Source organism: Pelophylax lessonae (assembly GCF_965119305.1).
Source record: "Pelophylax lessonae genome assembly, chromosome: 11".
Taxonomy (NCBI): domain Eukaryota; kingdom Metazoa; phylum Chordata; class Amphibia; order Anura; family Ranidae; genus Pelophylax; species Pelophylax lessonae.
The window spans coordinates 133,275,079-133,296,838 of record NC_138778.1 but is presented as its reverse complement, the minus strand read 5'-3'; the positions used below and the strand labels follow the sequence as shown (position 1 = coordinate 133,296,838).

Sequence of the window (21,760 nt, the reverse complement as noted above, 5' to 3'; positions counted from 1 at the left end):
CCAATCACAGCGGCCATTCACCACGTGATCAAGCCATCCAATGAGAGATGATCTCATATGTAAACATATGAGATCATCTCTCATCGCCGGCGCTCCTTCCTCACACAGACACTGCAGTGTGAGGAAGGAGGGGGAGCCGACAGCCGCTGGGGACACACAGGAATGTAATCAGGGCACTGATCACCAGTGCCCTGATTACTAAAGGTAAAAAAACACACACATTGCCCCCCCATCAGTGCCCACAGTGCCCGCCATCAGTGCCCCCATCAATGCCCACAATCAGTGCCCATAGTGCTGCCAGTCAGTGCCTGCTCATCTAGGCACTGATGAGCACTGACTGGCAGCACTATGGGCACTGAGTGTGGGCACTGATGGTGCTGCCCATCAGTGCCGCCCATCAGTGCTCATCAGTGCCACCCGTCAGTGTCCATCAGTGCCATCCGCCAGTGCCCATCAGTGCCGCCTATCAGTGCCCATCAGTGCCGCCCGTCAGTGCCGCCTCTCAGTGCCACCTCTCAGTGCCGCCTATCAGTGCTCATCAGTGCGGCATATTAGTACCTCCTCATCAGTGCCCATAAGTGCCACCTCATCAGTGCCCATAAGTGCCACCTCATCAGTGCCCATAAGTGCCACCTCATCAGTGCCCATCAGTGCAGCCTATCAGTGCCCATCAGTGCCCATCAGTGCAGCCTCATCAGCGCACATCAGTGAGGGAGAAAAAACTGAATTTTTGTAAAATCTTACCTGTAAAATTCCTTTCTCTGAGTCCTCCGACAGTCGCCGCCCTCTTCATATTCGTCACAATGGGGTATTAGACTTTGCTCCGAAGGAGTAGCTAGGCAACAGAATATGTTAATATAAAAGTTTTAACACATCCCACCCCCAGGGGGTGGTCCCCTCAGTCAATACCCTCCCACTTCCTGTATCCATACTCCAGTTTCAGTGGAATAGCAGTAGAGAGTACAATCAACCCCAAAAGAGGGGCGGGGGCGGCGACTGTCGGAGGACTCAGAGAAAGGAATTTTACAGGTAAGATTTTACAAAAATTCCGTTTTCTCTTACGTCCTCCGACAGTCGCCGCCCTCTTCATATTCGTCACAATGGGGACGTCCCAAAGCAGTGCAAACATGAGGGGTGGGAAACGCAGCCGCGCCCCAGGCAACGCCGTCTCCACAGCAGAGAAAGGAACCTTACCAAAGGAAGGAAACTATCTGGGCAACAGAAGAAAAAACTTGCTCAACAGAGCAAAAAATCCCAGGAAAACAAATAACCCAGGGATAACAACATGTATCCCAAACAGCCAAGAAGCCCATACAAGAGGCTCTAAGGAACTGCCGCACTAAGAACCTTGCGGCCAAAGGAAGCATCTGCCGATGCCTGAACATCCACTCTGTAGAATTTCGTGAAGGTGTGAACGGACGACCAAGTCGCCGCCTTACACACCTGGGCCACAGAAGCCCCATGACGACAGGCCCAAGACGTACTCGGAGATCTTGTAGAGTGCGCCTTCACAGGCACAGGGGGAATTTTCCCCTTCAAAGTATAGGCCTGTTCCACAGTCTGTCTGATCCATTTGGCAATGGTAGAGGCCGACGCAGCCAAGCCCTTCCGAGGTCCCTCAGGAAAGACAAACAAGGAATCCGACTTGTGGAAAGATTCAGTCGATTTCAGGTAAACCCTAATCGCCCGAACAACATCCAAGGAATGCAGCTCCACCTCCTTCGGATGTTTGGGCTTCGCGCAGAGCGAAGGCAGGACAATGTCCTCATTGATGTGAAAATCCGAAACTCTCTTCGGAAGAAAAGAAGGGTTGGGTCGCAAGACCACCTTATCTAGATGAAGGACCAAGTACGGAGACTTGCAGGACAAAGCCGCCAGCTCCGAAACCCTACGAGCCGAAGTGATTGCCACCAAAAAAGCGACTTTTTTGGACAACATGGACAACGAGATCTTCCTGATCTGTTCAAAAGGAGCAAGTTGTAACACGGACAGCACAAGATTCAAGTCCCAAGGAGGTAAAGGTGCCCTCCTAGGAGGGACCAGATGTCGCACCCCTTGAACAAAGGTACTAACCAAAGAGTTAGACGCCACAGGACGTTGAAAGAGAATGGCCAGCGCAGACACCTGACCCTTGACCGTAGCCAACGCCATACGCTGGTCGACACCTGTCTGAAGGAAGGACAACACCCTAGACACAGAGTATGTGCGAGGTGAAACCCCCTGGACTAACACCAGGCAAAATAAGCCTTCCAAGTACGGTGATAGACCTTCCCTGAGGAAGACTTCCTCGCGTTAATCAAAGTGTGAATGACCTCCGGAGAGAGACCCCTATCCTTCAGGACCTCGGTTTCAACAGCCAGGCCGTCAAAGCCAGCGACTGTAAAGCAGGATGGAATATCGGCCCTTGAGACAAGAGATCTTCTCGAAGAGGCAGACGCCAAGGAGCGTCGACCGGCAGGTTCACGAGATCCGCGTACCAGGACCGGCGAGGCCAGTCCGGTGCCACAAGAATCACCGTGTGTGGTTCCGAGTTCAACCTGCGAAGGAACCTGGGCAGCAATTGAATCGGCGGAAACGCATACAGCAGCCGATACTGGTGCCACGGGGCTACCAACGCGTCGGACGCGTCTGCCCGAGGATCGCGCGTCCTTGCCACGAACCTTTTTACCTTGTTGTTCAGACGAGACGCGAACAGGTCCACTTCCGGAAGACCCCACTTCGCGCACAACATCTGGAAGACAGCCGGGTGGAGAGACCATTCCCCCTGATCCAGGGTCTGGCGACTCAGATAGTCCGCCTGCCAGTTCTCCACCTCCGGAATGTGTACCGCTGATATCGCCGGGACATGAGTCTCGGCCCAAGAAAGAATGTCGGCCACTTCCCGAGCCGCTCGGGCACTCCTGGTGCCCCCTTGGTGATTGACGTAAGCCACCGCCGTGGCATTGTCCGTCTGCACCCGAACCGGACAGCCGCGCAGCCTGTCCGTCCAACGGTGAAGGCAGAGATTTATCGCACGCAACTCCAGAATGTTGATCGGAAGGGAGGATTCCTCCTCCGACCAAGTCCCCTGGGCGGACAGAACGATCAGAACACCACCCCAGCCCGACAGGCTGGCATCCGTGGTGATCACCGTCCATGAAAGAGGACGAAAAGACTTTCCCCCCGACACCGCCGGGGACTGGAGCCACCACAGAAGATCCCTTCTGGTGCGATGGCTCAACGAAATCTGGACATCCAGAGACTGCGGACGCCCGTCCCACTTGGACAGAATCTCCGCTTGGAGACCCCTCGTGTGAAACTGGGCAAAGGGAATTGCCTCGAAAGCCGAGACCATCAGACCCAGACACCGCATGCACTTCCGCAGGGATGAGCACGGAACGTCCCTGAGGGACTGGACTTCTCCCTGAAGAACCTTGATTTTGTCGTCCGGTAGGAAGACCTTCGCGTGGACCGAGTCCAGGATCATTCCCAAATAGGAAAGACGAACCGCCGGGCACAGTGTCGATTTTGGATAATTTATCGTCCAACCAAACTCCTGCAGAGTCTGCACCGTGACGGACAGATCCTTCTCCAGACCCTGGCTGGTCGCAGATCGAACCAGAATGTCGCCCAGATACCCCAGGACAGAGATGCCCTGGGCCCTTAACAAGGCCAGCAGTGGTGCAAGCACCTTGGTGAAAACCCGCGGAGCCGAAGCGAGGCCAAAAGGTAACGCCACGAATTGGTAGTGATCCTCCGCAATGGCGAATCGAAGGTACCTCTGGTGACCTTCGAAAATGGGGATGTGTAGGTACGCATCCTTCAGATCGATGGAGGCCATGAATTCCCCCGGAACCAGGGCAGCCACCACCGACCGCAGAGATTCCATGCGGAACTTGCGAACCCGCACAAAGCGGTTCAGAGCCTTCAAGTCCAGAATTGGACGTACCTTGCCCTCCTTCCTGGGCACAGTGAACAGATTTGAATAGAACCCCCGAAATCTGTCCCGATGAGGCACCGGGACCACCACTCCCTGAGCTCTCAGGTCCCGCACCGCTAGGTGCAGATCCCGCAAACGCTCCGGAGACAGTTGAAGATTTGAGGGAAAAAATCTGCTCTCCGGCCGAGAGAGAAACTCAATCTTGTAACCAGATCGAACGATTTCCTGAACCCACCTGTCCCGAACACGGGCCAGCCAAGGTTGTAGAAAACCGAGCAAGCGTCCCCCCACCCCAGAACCGGGTGAGGGCGCCCCTTCAGGCCGCACTGTTGTGGGCAGCGGATCCGGATTGGCCGGACTTCTGCTTACCTGTCCACGGCTTCTTTTGGGAGCCCTGACCTTTGAACGGTTTGCCCTTATAGTGCGGCCGAAAGGCACGAAAGGACCCCTGAGAGGGCCGAAAGGAAGCACGCTTCTTACCAGGAGCCGACTTAGCCTTCTGGGATTGGGGCAAGAGCGTGCTCTTACCCCCAGTGATCCCCTTAATCAGAGTATCCAAGGATTCGCCAAACAGACGAGAACCGTCAAAAGGGAGATTGGCTAAAGTCTTGCGAGAAGATTGGTCCACCGACCAACACTTCAACCAAACCAAACGGCGAGACAACACCGCCACACCGTGTACACGTGCGGCCAATGGGACCATATCCAAGTCCGCATCGCACAAATACATGACACCCTGATGGATTTGATCCACCATGTCCAATGTCGCCTGCGGGGCTGATTTAGCCACCAAAACGCGTCTAAGCACCTGCGTCCAACTCGCGACCGCCTGGGCCGCCATAAGGGAAGCAAACAGAGCTTTTAGCATAGAACCCATAATAGAATAGGTATGACGGGCAAGAGACTCCATCCTCTTGTCTGTGGCATCCCGGAATACCGGGGTATCCTCAGCAGGAATCGCAGTGGACTTATTCAGAACCGCGATCGCGTGATCCACAGGAGGTGGTACACACCAACGCTCGTCAGTAGCGGGCGTGAAAGGATAACGCAGTTTAAACCTACTGGGTACCGCAAAAGGTTTGCGAATATTACGCCATTGTTCCTTAACGGCGCTCTGAAAATCATCAGTGCAGGGAAAAACCTGCGATGTTTTGCGTCTTCTCTTTGTCCCATAAGCTGCCAAAGCAGCCGGCGGACACGGTTCATCTTGCAAGCGCAGCGTTTGCTTGATGGAAGCAACCAAGTCATCCATGAGTGCAAGCTCTTCAGACGAGCCAGGGGGAGAATTATCCACCCCTTCAACCTCAGCCTCCACCTCGGACCCCACAAGATCCAGGGAGGAACGGGACCCCGACAAGGAGACCCCGGCCATATCAGCCCCCGCACCATCACCCTCCGAACCAGAGGAAATTGAAACTCTGGACCTCTTTGTGGAATGAGCAGCCACCAACATTTGCACCTGGGCAGCAAGATTAGCCACAATCACAGCCAAATCCCCCCCTGGGGGAGAAACAGCAGTCCCCTGGCTACCCACCAATGTGGCAGGAAATTTGCCCTCCTGAGAATCCATTGCCCCACAAAACTTATGCTGACAAGAAAGGGTTAACTGCCCCCTTAACAAGCGCGGCGAGCGCAGCCCACCGCCACACACACAAGCCTAATGAGACCCCCACAGGGATAGCACAGAAACACAGGCAATGGATACAGGCAGATAGAAAGGTTAAAACCTGAGGGGACCCCTGTAGTAGCTGCTGCTTCGATCGGTGCACATCAGGAAAGAGGAAGTGATGCAATCAGGGCGCTCTTGTAAAGCCTATGAGAGGCTACAAGAAAATGGCCGCCCGCATTGAAAACATGCGGCCGGGGCGATGCAGGCAAAATGGCGCCGTTTGGCGCCGAAAACGCCGCTCCCCCGCTCTGCGATGTAACAACATCACCCATGTAAAAAGCAACATGGCAGGTCGCCGCAGCGACCGCTGTACAGTGCCCCCAACATGACCAAAAGCATGCCCCACAGCACTTCACACATTAACAGGCAGACACACAGTGCCACACAGCCCCCCCTCCTGCAGCCCACAGCGTGCAGGCAGAATGACAGGGAGCCAAATAGTGTGAACAGAGGCAGGTTACACAGTCCCAGACTGACACCCCCCCGACAGACAGGTCCCCACATAAGTACACTTACCTTCTAATGACGCGGGGGACCCGCACAGGCGAACAAACCGCAGCACATGAGGCAGGGAGAGTCGCATCCAGGACGCACGAAACTGGGGTTAAGAAACCACACAGCGTCCAGTGATGTAGCCACCTCACCAAGCATCCCTGCACCGGACAGGGATGGGTCGTTCACTGTGCCAGGAGCGATAACTGGCTGAACGCTCAATGGCAGGCCGGGAAACCAATGACCCACAACCTGCGACCAGGGGGATCAGCCCGAGTCCCAGCCCGCACGAATCCTCTTCATCAGAAGAATAACTAACGCTGACAAAATGAACAGCTAAGCAAACAGAGAGAAAAAACTCAAACAAAATCAAAAAAGAATAGAGAAAAGGCTGAGACAAATGCCCCAGCATAGAGACATCCAGCTACTCCTGACAAGCTAGACATTGAAACTGGAGTATGGATACAGGAAGTGGGAGGGTATTGACTGAGGGGACCACCCCCTGGGGGTGGGATGTGTTAAAACTTTTATATTAACATATTCTGTTGCCTAGCTACTCCTTCGGAGCAAAGTCTAATACCCCATTGTGACGAATATGAAGAGGGCGGCGACTGTCGGAGGACGTAAGAGAAATTTATTTTCAAAATTTACTCGCAGAAAATAAGAAAAACTTTTTTTTTTTTCAAAATTTTCTGTATTTTTTCGTTTTTTTTGTAAAAAATAAAAAACCCAAAAGGTGATTAAATACCACCAAAAGAAAGCTCTGTTTGTGTGAAAAAAATGATAAAAATTTCATATGGGTACAGTGTAGCATGACCGCGTAATTGTCATTCAAAGTGTGCGAGCGCTGAAAGCTGAAAATTGGCCTGGATGGGAAGGGTGTTTAAGTGCACAGTAGGCAAGTGGTTAAAGTGCTGATATATTCAAGTGAAAGTGACAAAAGTCCATATAAAATCCGGTGAACTAAAAGGGATGATTCCGGTGACAGCCAGGTGCGGTAGTATGTGAGCTAAAACATCCAACATTAAGTGCAATGGCCGCTCACCTCCATTAACACTCAAATGAGCGTTTTGGTGCAATCAAATCACCATACTCATTCGAGTAGATATAACATCATTCCCTGGGACATTCGCTCATCAAAAACAAGAGGGAGCTCTCATGGTGTAGTAAATCAGGGCCGCCTTTAGTAAACTAAAAACTCTCTTCACTTCTGCACCAATACTGGTACATTCAGATCCAGAGCTACCTTTCATCGTAGAAGTGGATGCTTCAGATTCTGCTTTGGGTTCTATCCTTTCTCAGCAAACTGGCAAAAAAACGCAGCTCCATCATAGTGCTTATTTCTCTCGACTGATGTCTCCTGCTGAGCAGAATTCTAACACCAGGAACAAGGAGCTGCTAGCAATTAAGGAAGCATTTTCTGAGTGGAGGCATCTGCTGGAAGGGGCTAAGCACTGTCATCTAGACAAGAACGTTGGACCCTATTCTTCTCCAGGTTCAACTTTGTTATTTTGTACGGCCATGGGTCAAGCAACGGTAAGGATGATGCCCTATCATGGATGTTGTCTGGGCCTCTCCAGGAAAGCAACTCTGAATGTACGATTCTGTCTCAAAAAAACTTTCTAGGGGCCACAAGTTCTAAGAAATTTTTTAATCTTCTCAAGAAGGGGTATGAGAATGACCCACTTCTTAATCATCCTCCTAAGGACATTACCTTCAAGTACAAGAACGGCTTTTGGACTCATTGCCTCTATGTACCTAAATCAGTTTGGGTAGAAGCCCCCAGGTTGGTGCATGACTCTAAACTTATTGGTCATTTAGGGGTTTCCAAGACAGAAGAACTCTTATCACATTCCTTTTGGTGGCCTGGGTAAAAGAAGAATGTCAAGAGTTATTTGGGCTTGTGTCTGACCTCTGCCCACAATAAGACACCCCGATCTTCTCCTCTGGGGTTACTTCAACCACTGCCTGTTCCATCAAGACCATGGGGGTCAATTTCTATGGATTTTGTGGTTGAACTTCCCCTTTCAAAAAGAGATGACCACTATCCTGGTAGTTTCTGACCCTCTCACTAAGATGGCTCATTTCATACCAGTTAAGTGGGTACCCTCGGCTGAAGTAATGGTTCGAGAAGTTTTTAAACTACATGGAATTCCTGATGATTGGTATCTGACAGAGGAGTACAGTTTACCTCAAAATTTTAGAGACGTTTTTGTTGAGCTTTGGGTGTAACACTTCTCTTCTCAGCTTTTCATCCTCATTCTAATGGTCAGATCGAGAGGACCAATCAAACTTTGGCGCAATACCTTTGATGTTTTGTCAGTTATCTGAAGGGTGATTGGGTAGACTACCTTCCTACAGCAGAGTTTGCTTAAAATAACTCTAAACATAGCTCCACTTCCCAAAGCCCCCTTTTCTTAATATGGATATAATCCAGTTTTTATTCCTAATCTCCCAATCTTGACTCCAATTCTTGCTTTTACCAGCAGATTAACTACATTACAAGGGATTCAGGAGAAACTGATTGATACATTGAAGGAGGCTCAGGAATATTTCAAGAAAGCCGCTGACAGACATCGCAGATCAAGTCCCACCTTTCACGTAGGTGAAAAAGTTTGGTTATCTACCAAAAATTTGAAGGTTCATGTTCCATCTGCTAAGTTGGGTCAAAAGTTTGTAGGACCTTTTGAGATTTCTGCTCAAATCAACCAAGTTACCTTTCGCTTAAAACTTTCTGACAATATGAAGATTCACCCGGTTTTTCACATATTGCTATTCAAACCGTTTCATGAAAATCCTTTTTCTGGAAGAAGTCATCCTCCTCCTCCACCTGTGGAGGTGCAGGGTGAAGAATTTGTGATGGAGAAAATTATTGACTCCAGGATCTTAATGAAAAAAATTACAATATCTGGTGCAATGGGAAGGATATGGGCCAGAGGAAAATTCTTGGGAGCCTGAAAAAAATGTTCAGGCTCCTAGTTTGACAAGAGAACTTCACCAGCGGTTTCTTCTTAAACCTGGCCCTAGGATGTCCTGCGGACGTCCTGGGAGGAGGGGAGTACTGTCAGGACCCAGACTTGAATTTGGGACCTCTACTGTGTCTGGCAATGATTCTGCTTGCTGAGCCACCTGGAATGCTGGACAGTTCCCTGGACAAATCCTTGAATGATCCTGCCGTGAATCTTAGTTGCCTTGAACCTTGAACCCTTTGCTCCTCCAATGAACTTCCTGATTTAAGCAATGTCTCTGCACTTCCTGGTTGCCAAAATATTGTGCTTTCACCAGCCAATATCTCACTTGTCTCTCCTGCTGCCTTCTGTATCTTCGCTACTATTCGTTATCTACATTTGGCTTGTTCCTCGACTATGCTTCTGCAACTACTCGTTACTGACCTTTGGCTACTCCTTGACTAGGCTTCTGCTTGATCCCTATCTGCTATTGGACCCTGGCTTGCTCACCTCCTGGTGGGACGATCCTGAGGACCGTGACCTGGTGCTAACACGCAGCAAAATCCATCTCCACCATCAGGAGCTCTGGTGAACACTGGTTAGTACTTAGATTGCTCCTATCCTGCTGGTTCCCGTGTGAGCATCCTCTGTTATAGCTACTGGTCTCCGAGCCTGACTCCAGACCGTGACAGGAGGTTCCTCACAGCATTTCTCAATAGGAACCAGCAAGGTTGAAGGCAAGAAAATCAAAACCCTTCCAGGGAGCAGGAAATCTTGCACAGGGAATGAATAGTAGGTAGCCCTCGTTAACACAAAAGTTTGAAATTGTGTGAGTTTAGCTGAACTTGCACGATTTGAACCCGCATGTCAGTGCGAGTTTGGGAGCGATTTGACAGACATCTGTATGGCTGCCTGCATTAAAATCTTCCCCAAAGTTGCCAAAAGTAGTGCAGAAACTACTTTTGGGAATCGGTGCAGCGCCGCAGTCAGTGTCGCACTGATTTGGACTGTACCGCTGCAGGCAATAGGCTCCGATGTGGTATGCGATTTGACCAATGTGAATGGGGGCTCAAGGATGGACCCCAGGTGAACAACGGGAGACAGCAGCACAAGTCAGTTCTGAAGATAAATTGCAACAGTTGCCTAAGGTTTGTCCTTCAAATGCCCACATTCTATTGAAAAAATACCTAGTTTCACATCAAGAATTTCCAGGTTATTTAAATATGAACTACTGGCACATATTAAAAAAACATCAATGCACAGTAAGTCCCCTACAAACGTTCAACTTGCAAACTTTCAAAGATGCGCACTTGTGTTTGCACAGTTTTTTTCGTTCAACCCAGTGAAGAAAAACCTGACGGGTCACAGTACCAACACAAGCAATGTTAGTACAGCAATCTCCTCAGCTGTGCTATTGTGTTCTGGCAGGGGGACTCCCCGCGCCAGAACACACCGATCAGTGCTCGCAGCCTTCATCTGCAAGCACTGATCTTTGTTGGACTTACAAACAAGTTGGACTTAGGAACGAGCTCCCAGAACATAACTCTTACGTAAGTAGGGGGACTTACTGTATGCAGTTATATAATCATTTTATGCAATAGATGTATGTACCTAAATTTATCTTGGCATCAGCCTCCTGTACTCCCTCTTGAACAGCAGTACTTCACCTAGACGAGGAATGGACAGTACTGGAGCCTATCTGATGGGCAGAATGCAATGGGATGGCAGGGGGTAAGTTTACAGGAGAAGGGAAGTGAGTGAGGAGTCAGTCTGCTTCTTCTCCTTCAATATTAAATCACAGGCTGGTGGTGGGCAGCTGTATTCTTGACCCCTGATTTGTCCTGGGCTGATCACATGCATTCTCTCAAGAAAAAAAAAAACAAACCCTCTGGGTGAGTATGTGCAGAGTGCCCCCAAGGCTCTGTACTATCAGCAGATAGATTTGGAACTGTGGAAGAAGGGGAGGATCAGATAAGACAGGATCAAAATGCCTTTTTAGACAATGCAGAGGATTAACCCTTTAGGTCCCACAGTGAGTATAATAGGCATGCTTTACTGCATATACAGACTGATTTTACTGTTGTGGGTTTAGTAACACTTTAATGCTAGAGGCTTTTGTTTTAAAGAACTGGTACCTGAGAACATGGTGAGGCTCATAGGGTACTAACATCACCCGCTGCCCTTTCAGCACTGTGTCCTCATTTAAACGCATGGTCCTGTAAACCAGAGAGAATAAATCAGCAGTGGTTACATAAGACACAACATTGCAAACTTTTACCCATTTGGTGACTGCACAATTAAACCCATCATTAACCACTAACTAACTGGGACAATTTTCACATTATTCAAACGAATGTTAAAAATCAGCATTCTCTGCTAGAAAAATACTTAGAACCCCCAAACATTATACATTTTCTGAAAAGGAGAGGCCCTGGAAAATAAAAAATGGTGGCTGCTGCCATTTTTTATGTTACATAATAATTGTGCGGTCGTTTACCATATTTTTAGGAAAAAAATACACTTGAATTTTAGTGCACACAAAGACAATATAACACCCAATTTGTTAGGTAAAATATAAAAGATGATGTTGCGTCAAGTAAATAAATATAAAAACAGGTTAAGATTTAGAATTGAAGCACACAGGGAATTGTTAACCTTTGGGTTATACTCCAACCTATGGAAGCATTGGACACTAGCAAACAAAAAACTTTAGGCTGTGGCCAGGAAGCTGTAGATCGCGATTGACCAGTTGACCATGGGGAGCCGACAGGTGGATCGTAGCCAAAGGCTTTGCCTACCCCCAGCCCCCCGCCACTCTCATATTAATTGCGGAGCGGAGAGCGGAAGGCAGCATAGTGCTGGATGGAGGGCTGGGGCAGGACCTGCCTCTGTGATTGACAGCTTATTATGAGCTCCGGCCCCTCCATCCAGCACTATTCTGCCTCCTAATGTCCGCTCCGCTGTACACACACTGGCGGGTAGGGAGTGCTTCCTACACAGTGCTGTGTGTATTGACTCTGCTTTGGGAGATGTAGAGGCAGAGGACACTGCTTTCAGGGGGCAGAGGACACTTTGTGGAGGACATGTGCGGGGGTGATGTGAAGGGGGACAAGGGACACAGCATTGGGGGTACAGGACACACTACTGTGGGGGAGCAGGGTAGATGACATACAGTAGGGGGGGCGATGTGAAGGGAGTCAACGGACACTACTGGGGGGGGGGGGGGGGGAGTGATGTGAAGGGGCAGAGGACACTACTGTGGGGGGGCGATGTGAAGGGGCAGAGGACACTACTGTGATACACTATGTGATCTTCATGCTGTCTTTTTATTCGGAGCTTCATAGTTTTTTTTTTTTTTTTTAAAGGTGCAGCCTAGTAGCCCCCCCCGTTGAACATGTTGTCTAGGTAGATCTCAACCTCTGAAAGGTTGCCTACCCCTGCTTTAGGTCAACCCAGTATAACCCCTCCTACTTTCATTATGCCTCAGCTCGAAAAGCCACCTGAAGGACCTTATGTTTTAAGCCGGCATCAGATAAAGCTGAAACATTCACTTGGTAGAACTTTATGACCCAAATCAAAAGCACAAACAGAAAACCAGGTGGCAGCCTTCTAAATCTGGAAAACAGTTGCTAGATGTTGAAAATTCTAAGAAGTGCTCACAGTTTCAGTACAGTGAACCATGACATGAAAGGATGGAAACTGATCTTTCAGACTACAAGGTTTAATGACAGTCTGTCTGAACCACCTAGAGCTTGTGGAACAAGAAGTCTGGGCACCCAAATAGGTCCATCAGGGATGATGAAAAAAGGAATCAGTATTTCTGAAGGAAGCAGTAGCTGAGAGATGATTAGCACACATATAGACAACGGAGAGAAACTTCCTTTTGGTGAACTGCATCCAGAGAGAGGGACAAAAGGGAAAAGCAATGACCTGGTTGAAGTGAAAGGCAGAAACTGCCGAAGGAAGAAGGAAGTCCTGGGCCTCAATGCCACATTGCCCCAATGCAAAGCCAGAAATGGTTTTCTGCATAAGGCCACCACTCGCCTCAAAGATGCGAATGCTTTAAGAAACACCACTGTGTGGGTGACCTCGTAGGTAAGTCAAGTGTAAAGAGAAGACTAACCAATTCTCTAACAGGTTTAGAAGACAGTTTCTGAAGCACTAAGAGAACCAGATTCAAGTCTCACAAAGCTACCAATACATGAACAGGGGAGCCACATGGAAGTCTCCTTTTACAAAGGTCTAAATCCAGTAAGAGCTGTCTCTAAAACAGGATAGAAAGGGCAGAAACCTAACCCCTGATACTGCTGAGTAGAGATGGACTGATCGAGTTTTTTCAGGGCCGATACTGATTTTTCGGCCACCCTTCAGGCCGATATTAGGTGCCGATATTCTGCACATTTAAAGTTCCTATTTTTACACTGTCCTTTTAATTTTTGATCACTTTTATTGCTGTCACAAGGAATGTAAACATCCCTTGTGACAGTAATAGACAGGAACAGGTACTCCTTATGGAGGGATCTTCCAGGTTTTTACATTGGAGACCTGATCAGATTCAAATGTGGCTTTGTTCGGGTGTCTGGGGGTGGAGGTGCCGGCTGGTCGCTCGGGTCTCCCGGGGGGACAGGAGACCAGAGCGAGCAGCGGAAGGTGGCGGGGGGGGGGGGGGAACGTCCCCTCCAGCTCCCTCTAATGACAATCGAGCGGCTGCTCAGCCAAATCGGTTGCCATTACAAGAAAGCCGACTGTTGGCTCTAGACAACGGTATCAGGGTGATGCCTCTAGCTGCAGGCATCATTCCGGTACAACCCCTTGAAGCAATATTGGTCATATCGGCAAGCTTGTGGCCGATACTTCAAAAAAAAGTGAATATTGTCAAACAAATTACTTCAATGTTCACGGATCAGGTAATCCCAGATGACCCTGCCTTCTTTCTATTTCACATTTTGAACATCTGGGTTAGTTTGTACAAAAATGTAATTATCCGCCAACTGATAAAAGCCACTGGGGCATGCATACTCCTTTATTGGAAGAAAACTTCATCTCCGACAGTGGCTCTCTGGCTCCAAAAAATTGAGGAAATAAACAAAATGGAGGATCTTATTGCAACAGCTCAGCAAAAAAGTGATAAACACGCGGAGAGATGGAGACTTTGGGATTTGTTTATTGCCTCTAGTATATAACCTTGTCCCCCCGGTAAATTGAGGTTCTTTGGGTCCAGCGATATTGTCTGTAGTGGAGACTGTAGACAAGTGCCAATGTATCTGTAGCTCCTCACCCATTCCCCCCCTTTTTTTTTCCCTTCTCTTCCCTCAGTCTCTCTGATCCTGTCAGGGTGCCAGGAAACCAGAATACATGAAGATGCAAGTAAAATAAAGCCATTTATTTTTGCAACAAAAATAATCGCACAGCAAGAGAGAGGAGCAAAATCAAGAACAGCAGGGGTCAAGTTCGGAAGCGGGTAGTCATCCAAGCTGGGATCGAGTCCAGGAACAGGTACTCATCCAAGCCGTGATAGATTCCAGAAGTGGGTACTCTGCCGAAGTCAGGTCGTCGTCTGATGCAGGGTCGTCTGCCGATTCGGAATCCAGAGCCAGGATGGTCGTCAGCCAAGCCAAGTCATGCATAGAGAAACCACAGAGACCAGAGGACTGCTAGCAGTGATGCACCTTGGAGCACAAACACAAGGGCAAGGTCTGAAAGCCATTATGTGATATAAATAGTCAGGGGTGCAACATCATCACTGAGCGACGCCCAGGCAGCAGACAAGTGATGAGGCAAACAGAGTTTATAAGAGACAGCAGTCTGCACATGTCCAGGAAGGCAAGGTAAGACCTTGACAGTACCCTCCCCTCAACGGCCCCTTCTCCGCTGAGCAAAAAACGGTTTCTGGGGAAAGCGAGCATGGAAAGCGCGGAGAGGGGCGGGAGCATGAACATCCGTGGAGGGAACCCAGGAGCGCTCCTCAGGACCATAACCTTTCCAGTGAACCAGGTATTGAACCTGACCTCCGAACAGACGAGAATCCAAGAGGTTGCTAACCTTATACTTCCTCATGATTGCCCAGAGGAATGGGACGAGGGTGAGTATAGCGATTGCAAACCAGTGGCTTCAAAAGTGATACAGGAAAGACATTGGCGAAATGCATGCCAGGAGGAAGATCAACGACATAGGCCATCGGGTTCACCTTATGGAGGATGTGAAAAGGGCCAACAAAACGAGGTGCCAGTTTTTGAGTGGGCACCTTGAGGTTGAGATTACAAGCCGAAAACCACACCCTCTCCCTGACCTGGTACGAAGCAGCAGATAAACGTCTCCGGTCTGCCTGGAGCTTCTGACACTGTGCAGACCCATAAAGACTCTTTAATCTGCACCCAAGAGGAACGGAGGGCACGAAGGTGATCCTCCACAGCTGGAATGTCCTGTGGCAAGAACAACTCGGTCAACACAGCCGGGTGGAACCCATAATTGGCCATGAATGGAGACGGCAGAGTTCCTGGCAAACTCTGCCCAGGGTAGCAGATCAACCCAATTGTCCTGATGGTCAGAGATATAGCAGCGGAGAAATTGCTCCAGAGCTTGGTTGGAACATTCAGCGGCACCATTGGACTGGGGATGGTAGGCCGAGGAGAGTCGAATACCCAACAGGGAGCAAAAGGCGCACCAGAACCAAGAGACAAACTGACTCCGACGGTCCGAGACAATCTCCTTAGGCAACCAGTGTAAGCAAAAAACTCCCTGGCAAACACAGAGGCAAACTACTGAGCAGAAGGCAGCCACTTAAAAAGGAACACAGTGGAACATTTTGGAAAACCGGTCGACAACCATGAGGATAACCGTGTAACCTCGAGACACAGTAAGTTCCACAAAAAAATCCGTGGCCAGGTGAGACCAGGGACGCTCCCCATTGGGAATGGGATGCAGTAGGCCTAAGGGAAGATGCCGCGGAGATTTGTTCTGGGCACAGACCAAACAAGCAGCCATGTATGCAGCAACATCAGTGCGGAGAGATGGCCACCAGAAGTGACGGGAAATAGCCAAGGACATCTGGTTCTTACCAGGATGACCGGCAGTCTTGGAATTGTGGTACGTGCGCAACAGTCTGAAGCGCAATCCCTCAGGTACAAAACATTTGCCAGCAGGTCTCTCAGTGGGAGCAACAGGTTGGGCAGCCAAGATCTGTTCCCCAAGAGGAGAAGTTGGTGCGGATGGCAGCCCGGATATGATCTGAAGGTATGACCGGTGTTGGCATGGAGTCCTCCCTGGACAACTCAGAATACTGGCAAGACAAGGCACCAGCTTTAACATTCTTGGAGCCGGGCAAATAGGAGACCCATTTGGCCTGACGGGGTGTGAGCCTCTTGGCCTCCGAGAGATACATCAGATTCTTATGATTGGTGAGAATGAGAACTGGAACCACAGAACCCTGGAGCAAGTGTCTCCACTTGAGAGCCAGGATAATGGCCAAGAGCTCTCTGTCTCCAATCTCGTAGTTGCATTCAGTTGGAGACAGCTTCCTGGAGTAGAACCCACAAGGAAGTAAGGGTCCATCAGGTGTCCGACGCTGAGACAGGAGGGCGCCTACTCCCGTCTCAGACGCATCCACCTCTAGGACAAAGGACAAACCAGGATTGGGATGAGACCGAATGGGAGCCGAAGCAAAAGCAGACTTGAGGGCCTCGAAAAGCTTGGATAGCAGCAGGCGTCCAATTGTGGGGATCGCTGTCCCTCTTGGTCAGATCTGAGATAGGTTTGGCCGATAGTAGTTGGCAAACCCAAGGAAATGCTGAATGGAACAGAGAACACTAGGGCAAGGCCACTGTAGAACAGCCAAAACCTTCTGAGGGTCCATAGAGAACCCCTCAGCAGAAATTATGTAGCCCAAGAAGGCAACCTGAGACAGGTGGAACTCACATTTCTCAAGCTTACAGAAAAGCCCATTCTTGTGTAACCATTGCAGCACCCGTCTAACATCCAGATAGTGTGATTAAATGGAGTCTGTGTAAATCAAGATGTCATCCAAATAGACTACCACGCATTGCTGCAACATATCACGAAAGACATCATTGATAAACTCCTGGAAGACAGCGGGTGCATTCCACAAGCCAAAGGGCATTACTAAATATTCGTAATGACCGGTTCTGGTATTAAACGCGGTCTTCCACTCATCGCCCTCCTTGATCCTTACAAGGTTATACGCGGCCCTTAGGTCAAGCTTGATAAAGACTGTTGCTCCCTTGAGGCGGTCGAACAATTCAGTAATCAACGGAATCAGGTATGCATTCTTGACCGTGATGCAATTGAGACCCCTATAATCAATATAAGGTCTCAACTCACCCCCTCTTTACGAAGAAAAATCTGGCACCCCATGGAGAATAGGACTTGCGAATGTGCCCTCGGCAAGCGCATCCACCACATACTCCTCTATGACCTTATTCTCCGCAAATGAGAGAGGATAAACCCTGCCAAGAGGGGGAATGGCACCAGGTTGCAAGTTTATGGCACAATCGTACGGACGATGAAGAGGAAGAGTACCAGCCCGCACCTTGTCAAATACATCGGGATATTCATGTGGGAAATACTGAGAAGGGTAAAAAAGTATCTTAACAGGCCCATGGATACAAACAGCACCACACTGTGAAGACCAAGAGAGGATCTCAACCCACTGACAATCAAAGGTCAGATTATGCTTCTGAAGCCAAGGGTACCCTAAAACCCCATAGTTTTGGGCGGATGATATGACCTGGAAACAGGCTGACTCCCTGTGAACAGCCCCTATAGCCATGTCAACTGGAACAGTCTCGTGGGTAACCTGTTCCAGTTGCAGAGGTCTGCCATCAATCGCCTCGATGACCAGTGGAGCAACCGGGGGCTGCAAGGGTATGGAATTCGCAGCAGCAAACGTACTGTCAAAGTAACCGCCAGCACAGGAGTCTATCAACTCCTGGGTAACCACCGAGCCTGCGGCCCAGGAGAGGACAACTGTGATTAGCGGTTTATCTTTACGGGAAACCAGGGACAAGGAAATTCCACCTAAGATCTGCCCCCGACAGGATCTTAGGTGCGAGCGTTTCCCGGACGGGTAGGGCAAGATTTCAGGAAATGTCTACCAAGGCAGAAATACAGACACCGGCCCTCCCTCCTCCTAAACGCCCTCTCAGCCTCAGAAAAGCGAGTGAACCCTAACTGCATGGGTTCACAGCCAGGCGCACTATCCCCAGGAGGCGTGGGAGGTGAGTGAGGAATGGGTGGGAAAGAAAACGTAGGAGCCATTCTGGTAGGAGGCCTCCGCAGGCGCTCCTTAAACGATGGTCTCTCCCTGAGCCTGGTATTGATCAAAATAAGGAAGGAAATGAGAGCCTCAAGCTCATCAGGGAGATCCTTCGCCGCAATCTCGTCCTTCAATGCATCGGGAGAGACCATGAGAGAAGACCGCCACCAGAGCCTCATTATTCCAGCCTACAAAATTCGATGGCATACTCGGCAACGGTTCAAATATCATGTTGAATGGACAGGAGCAGCTTAGCAGCAGAAGCAGAGCGAGCAGGAACATCTAATACCCTACGAAAGGAGGCAACAAAACTCGGGTAATTGAGAATCACGGAATTATCGTTCTCCCATAAGGGATTCGTCCAGGCCAAGGCCTTGTCCGAGAGCAACGAGATTAGGAAGCCCACCTTGGACCTGTCAGAGGGAAAGGCCTGAGCAACCATCTCAATATAAATGCCCACTTGATTTAGGAAGCTACGACACTGACTTGGTTCACCCCCATAGTGCTGCGGGAGGGGGGCTGAACCAGTCATCCCTCTGGTAACAGTGACTTCAGCTGCAGAAGCAGGAGCGGTAACAGGAGCAGCAGCGGGTGCAAAAACAGGATGAACCACCGGCCTAGCAGCACCAGGAGCAAAGTGTGCTGTGCGCGCAAGCAACATCTGCAACGCCTGAGCAAACTGACCCTAAAGGTGAGCTTGTTGATCAAGCCTGGTAAACCAACATGGGAAGTGTAGGAGCACCTGCATCGTCAGGATTCATGGCCCTTGCATACTGTCAGGGTGCCAGGAAACCAGACCACACAAAGATGCAAGTAAAATAAAGCGATTTATTTATGCAACAATAATAATCACACAACAAGAGAGAGAAGCAAAATCAAGAACAGCCGGGGTCAAGTTCGGAAACGGATAGTCATCCAAGCCGGGATCGAGTCCAGGAACAGGTAGTCTGCCAAAGCCAGGTCGTCGTCTGATGCGGGGTCATCTGCAGATGCGGAATCCAGAGCCAGGAAGGTCGTCAGCAAAGCCAAGTCATGCACAGAGAAACCACAGAGACCAGAGGACTGCTAGCAGTGATGCACCTTGGAGCACAAATGCAAGGGCAAGGTCTGAAAGCCATCAGGAGATATATAGAGGTGTGCAAAATCATCACTGAGCAAATCCCAGGCAGAAGACAAGTGAAGATGCAAACAGAGTCTGCACATGTCCAAGATGGCTGCCAACAGGAAGGCAAGGTAAGACCTTGACAGATTCTTAACTTCCTCTTTATTCCTACCTTTCCCTTTCGCTTCATATTTGTCTTATTTACAAAATGGTCCGGAGTGGGCTCCTCATATATTTGCGACATTCTTTTCTTCTTTTCTCTCTCACCTAGTTGTATGATCCAGTTGTGTGTAATCTGAGAGTTAGAAGGTGTCTATCCTTGCTATTTTTTTTGTTTTGGTTTCTGTAATGATGTGCTCATCCTCTGGATTTTAATAGTTTATATTTGCAAAAAAAAAAAAGAGTGAATATTGGCTTTCGATAATCGGCCCCACCGATAACCATTAGAGATCCCCACTGCTGAGAGCAACACACTGGTCCAGAATGAACTGCAGAAAAGAGAAACATTTCTCAAGGAGAAACTGTAGTAGAAGCACTGAGATTCACACTAAGTTAAATATGCCTCCCATGTCTTTGTGGGAAGTAAACTTTTTTTAGTTTTTGGCATTGTAGGGATCACTTTTTCCCCTGTCTTTCAGAACCTGGGCAAAAGTAATGCTGTGAATCACTTCAATATAGGGCACTTTTACCCCCCTTCCTGCCCAGGCCAATTTTCAGTTTTCAGTGCTGTCACACTTTGAATGATTATGAGTCATCTACACTGTACCCCAACAAAACTTATCATTTTTTCACATAAATAGAGCTTTCTTTTGGTGGTATTCAATCACCACTGGGTTTTTTAGTTTTTTTTTTAGCGATATAATTGTGTGTGTGTGTATATATATATATATATATATATATATATATATACACACACACACACACACACAGTGCCTTGCGAAAGTATTCAGCCCCCTTGAACTTTGCGATCTTTTGCCACATTTCAGGCTTCAAACATAAAGACATAAAACTGTAATTTTTTGTGAAGAATCATCAACAAGTGGGACACAATCATGAAGTGAAACAAAATTTATTGGATATTTCAAACTTTAACAAATAAAAAACTGAAAAATTGGGCGTGCAAAATTATTCAGCCCCTTAACTTTCAGTGCAGTAAACTCTCTCCAGAAGTTCAGTGAGGATCTCTGAATGATCCAATGTTGACCTAAATGACTAATGATGATAAATAGAATCCACCTGTGTGTAATCAAGTTTCCGTATAAATACACCTGCACTGTGATAGTCTCAGAGGTCCGTTTAAAGCGCAGAGATCATCATGAAGAACAAGGAACACACCAGGCAGGTCCGAGATATTGTTGTGGAGAAGTTTAAAGCCGGATTTCGATACAAAAAGATTTCCCAAGCTTTAAACATCCCAAGGAGCACTGTGCAAGCGATAATATTGAAATGGAAGGAGTATCAGACCACTGCAAATCTACGAAGACCTGGCCGTCCCTCTAAACTTTCAGCTCAAACAAGGAGAAGACTGATCAGAGATGCAGCCAAGAGGCCCATGATCACTCTGGATGAACTGCAGAGATCTACAGCTGAGGTCTGAGACTCTGTCCATAGGACAACAATCAGTCATATACTGCACAAATCTGGCCTTTATGGAAGAGTGGCAAGAAGAAAGCCATTTCTTAAAGATATCCATAAAAAGTGTCGTTTAAAGTTTGCCACAAGCCACCTGGGAGACACACCAAACATGTGGAAGAAGGTGCTCTGGTCAGATGAAACCAAAATCGAACTTTTTGGCAACAATGCAAAACGTTCTGTTTGGCGTAAAAGCAACACAGCTCATCACCCTGAACACACCATCCCCACTGTCAAACATGGTGGTGGCAGCATCATGGTTTGGGCCTGCTTTTCTTCAGCAGGGACAGGGAAGATGGTTAAAATTGATGGGAAGATGGATGGAGCCAAATACAAGACCATTCTGGAAGAAAACCTGATGGAGTCTGCAAAAGACCTGAGACTGGGACGGAGATTTGTCTTCCAACAAGACAATAATCCAAAACATAAAGCAAAATCTACAATGGAATGGTTCACAAATAAACATATCCAGGTGTTAGAATGGCCAAGTCAAAGTTCAGACCTGAATCCAATCGATGAATCTGTGGAAAGAACTTAAATATGCTGCTGTTCACTGCTGTTCACAAACGCTCTCCATCCAACCTCACTGAGCTCGAGCTGTTTTGCAAGGAGGAATGGGCAAAAATTTCAGTCTCTCGATGTGCAAAACTGATAGAGACATACCCCAAGCGACTTACAGCTGTAATCGCAGCAAAAGGTGGCGCTACAAAGTATTAACTTAAGGGGG

The 21,760-nt window shown here is 48.6% G+C and overlaps 1 protein-coding gene across 1 annotated transcript in view; it reads right to left on the bottom strand.

The window, feature by feature from the left end:
- The window catches only part of NAT9 (N-acetyltransferase 9), a gene marked incomplete at its 3' end in the record, with an annotated part of 82,133 nt that overhangs the window by 30,664 nt on the left and 29,709 nt on the right, over positions 1–21,760 (bottom strand). The window contains exon 2 of the mRNA XM_082272827.1: positions 11,164–11,244. Coding sequence (XP_082128953.1) covers positions 11,164–11,240 — 77 coding nt within the window. The 5' untranslated portion in view covers positions 11,241–11,244. The remainder of the gene's footprint in view (positions 1–11,163; positions 11,245–21,760) is intronic.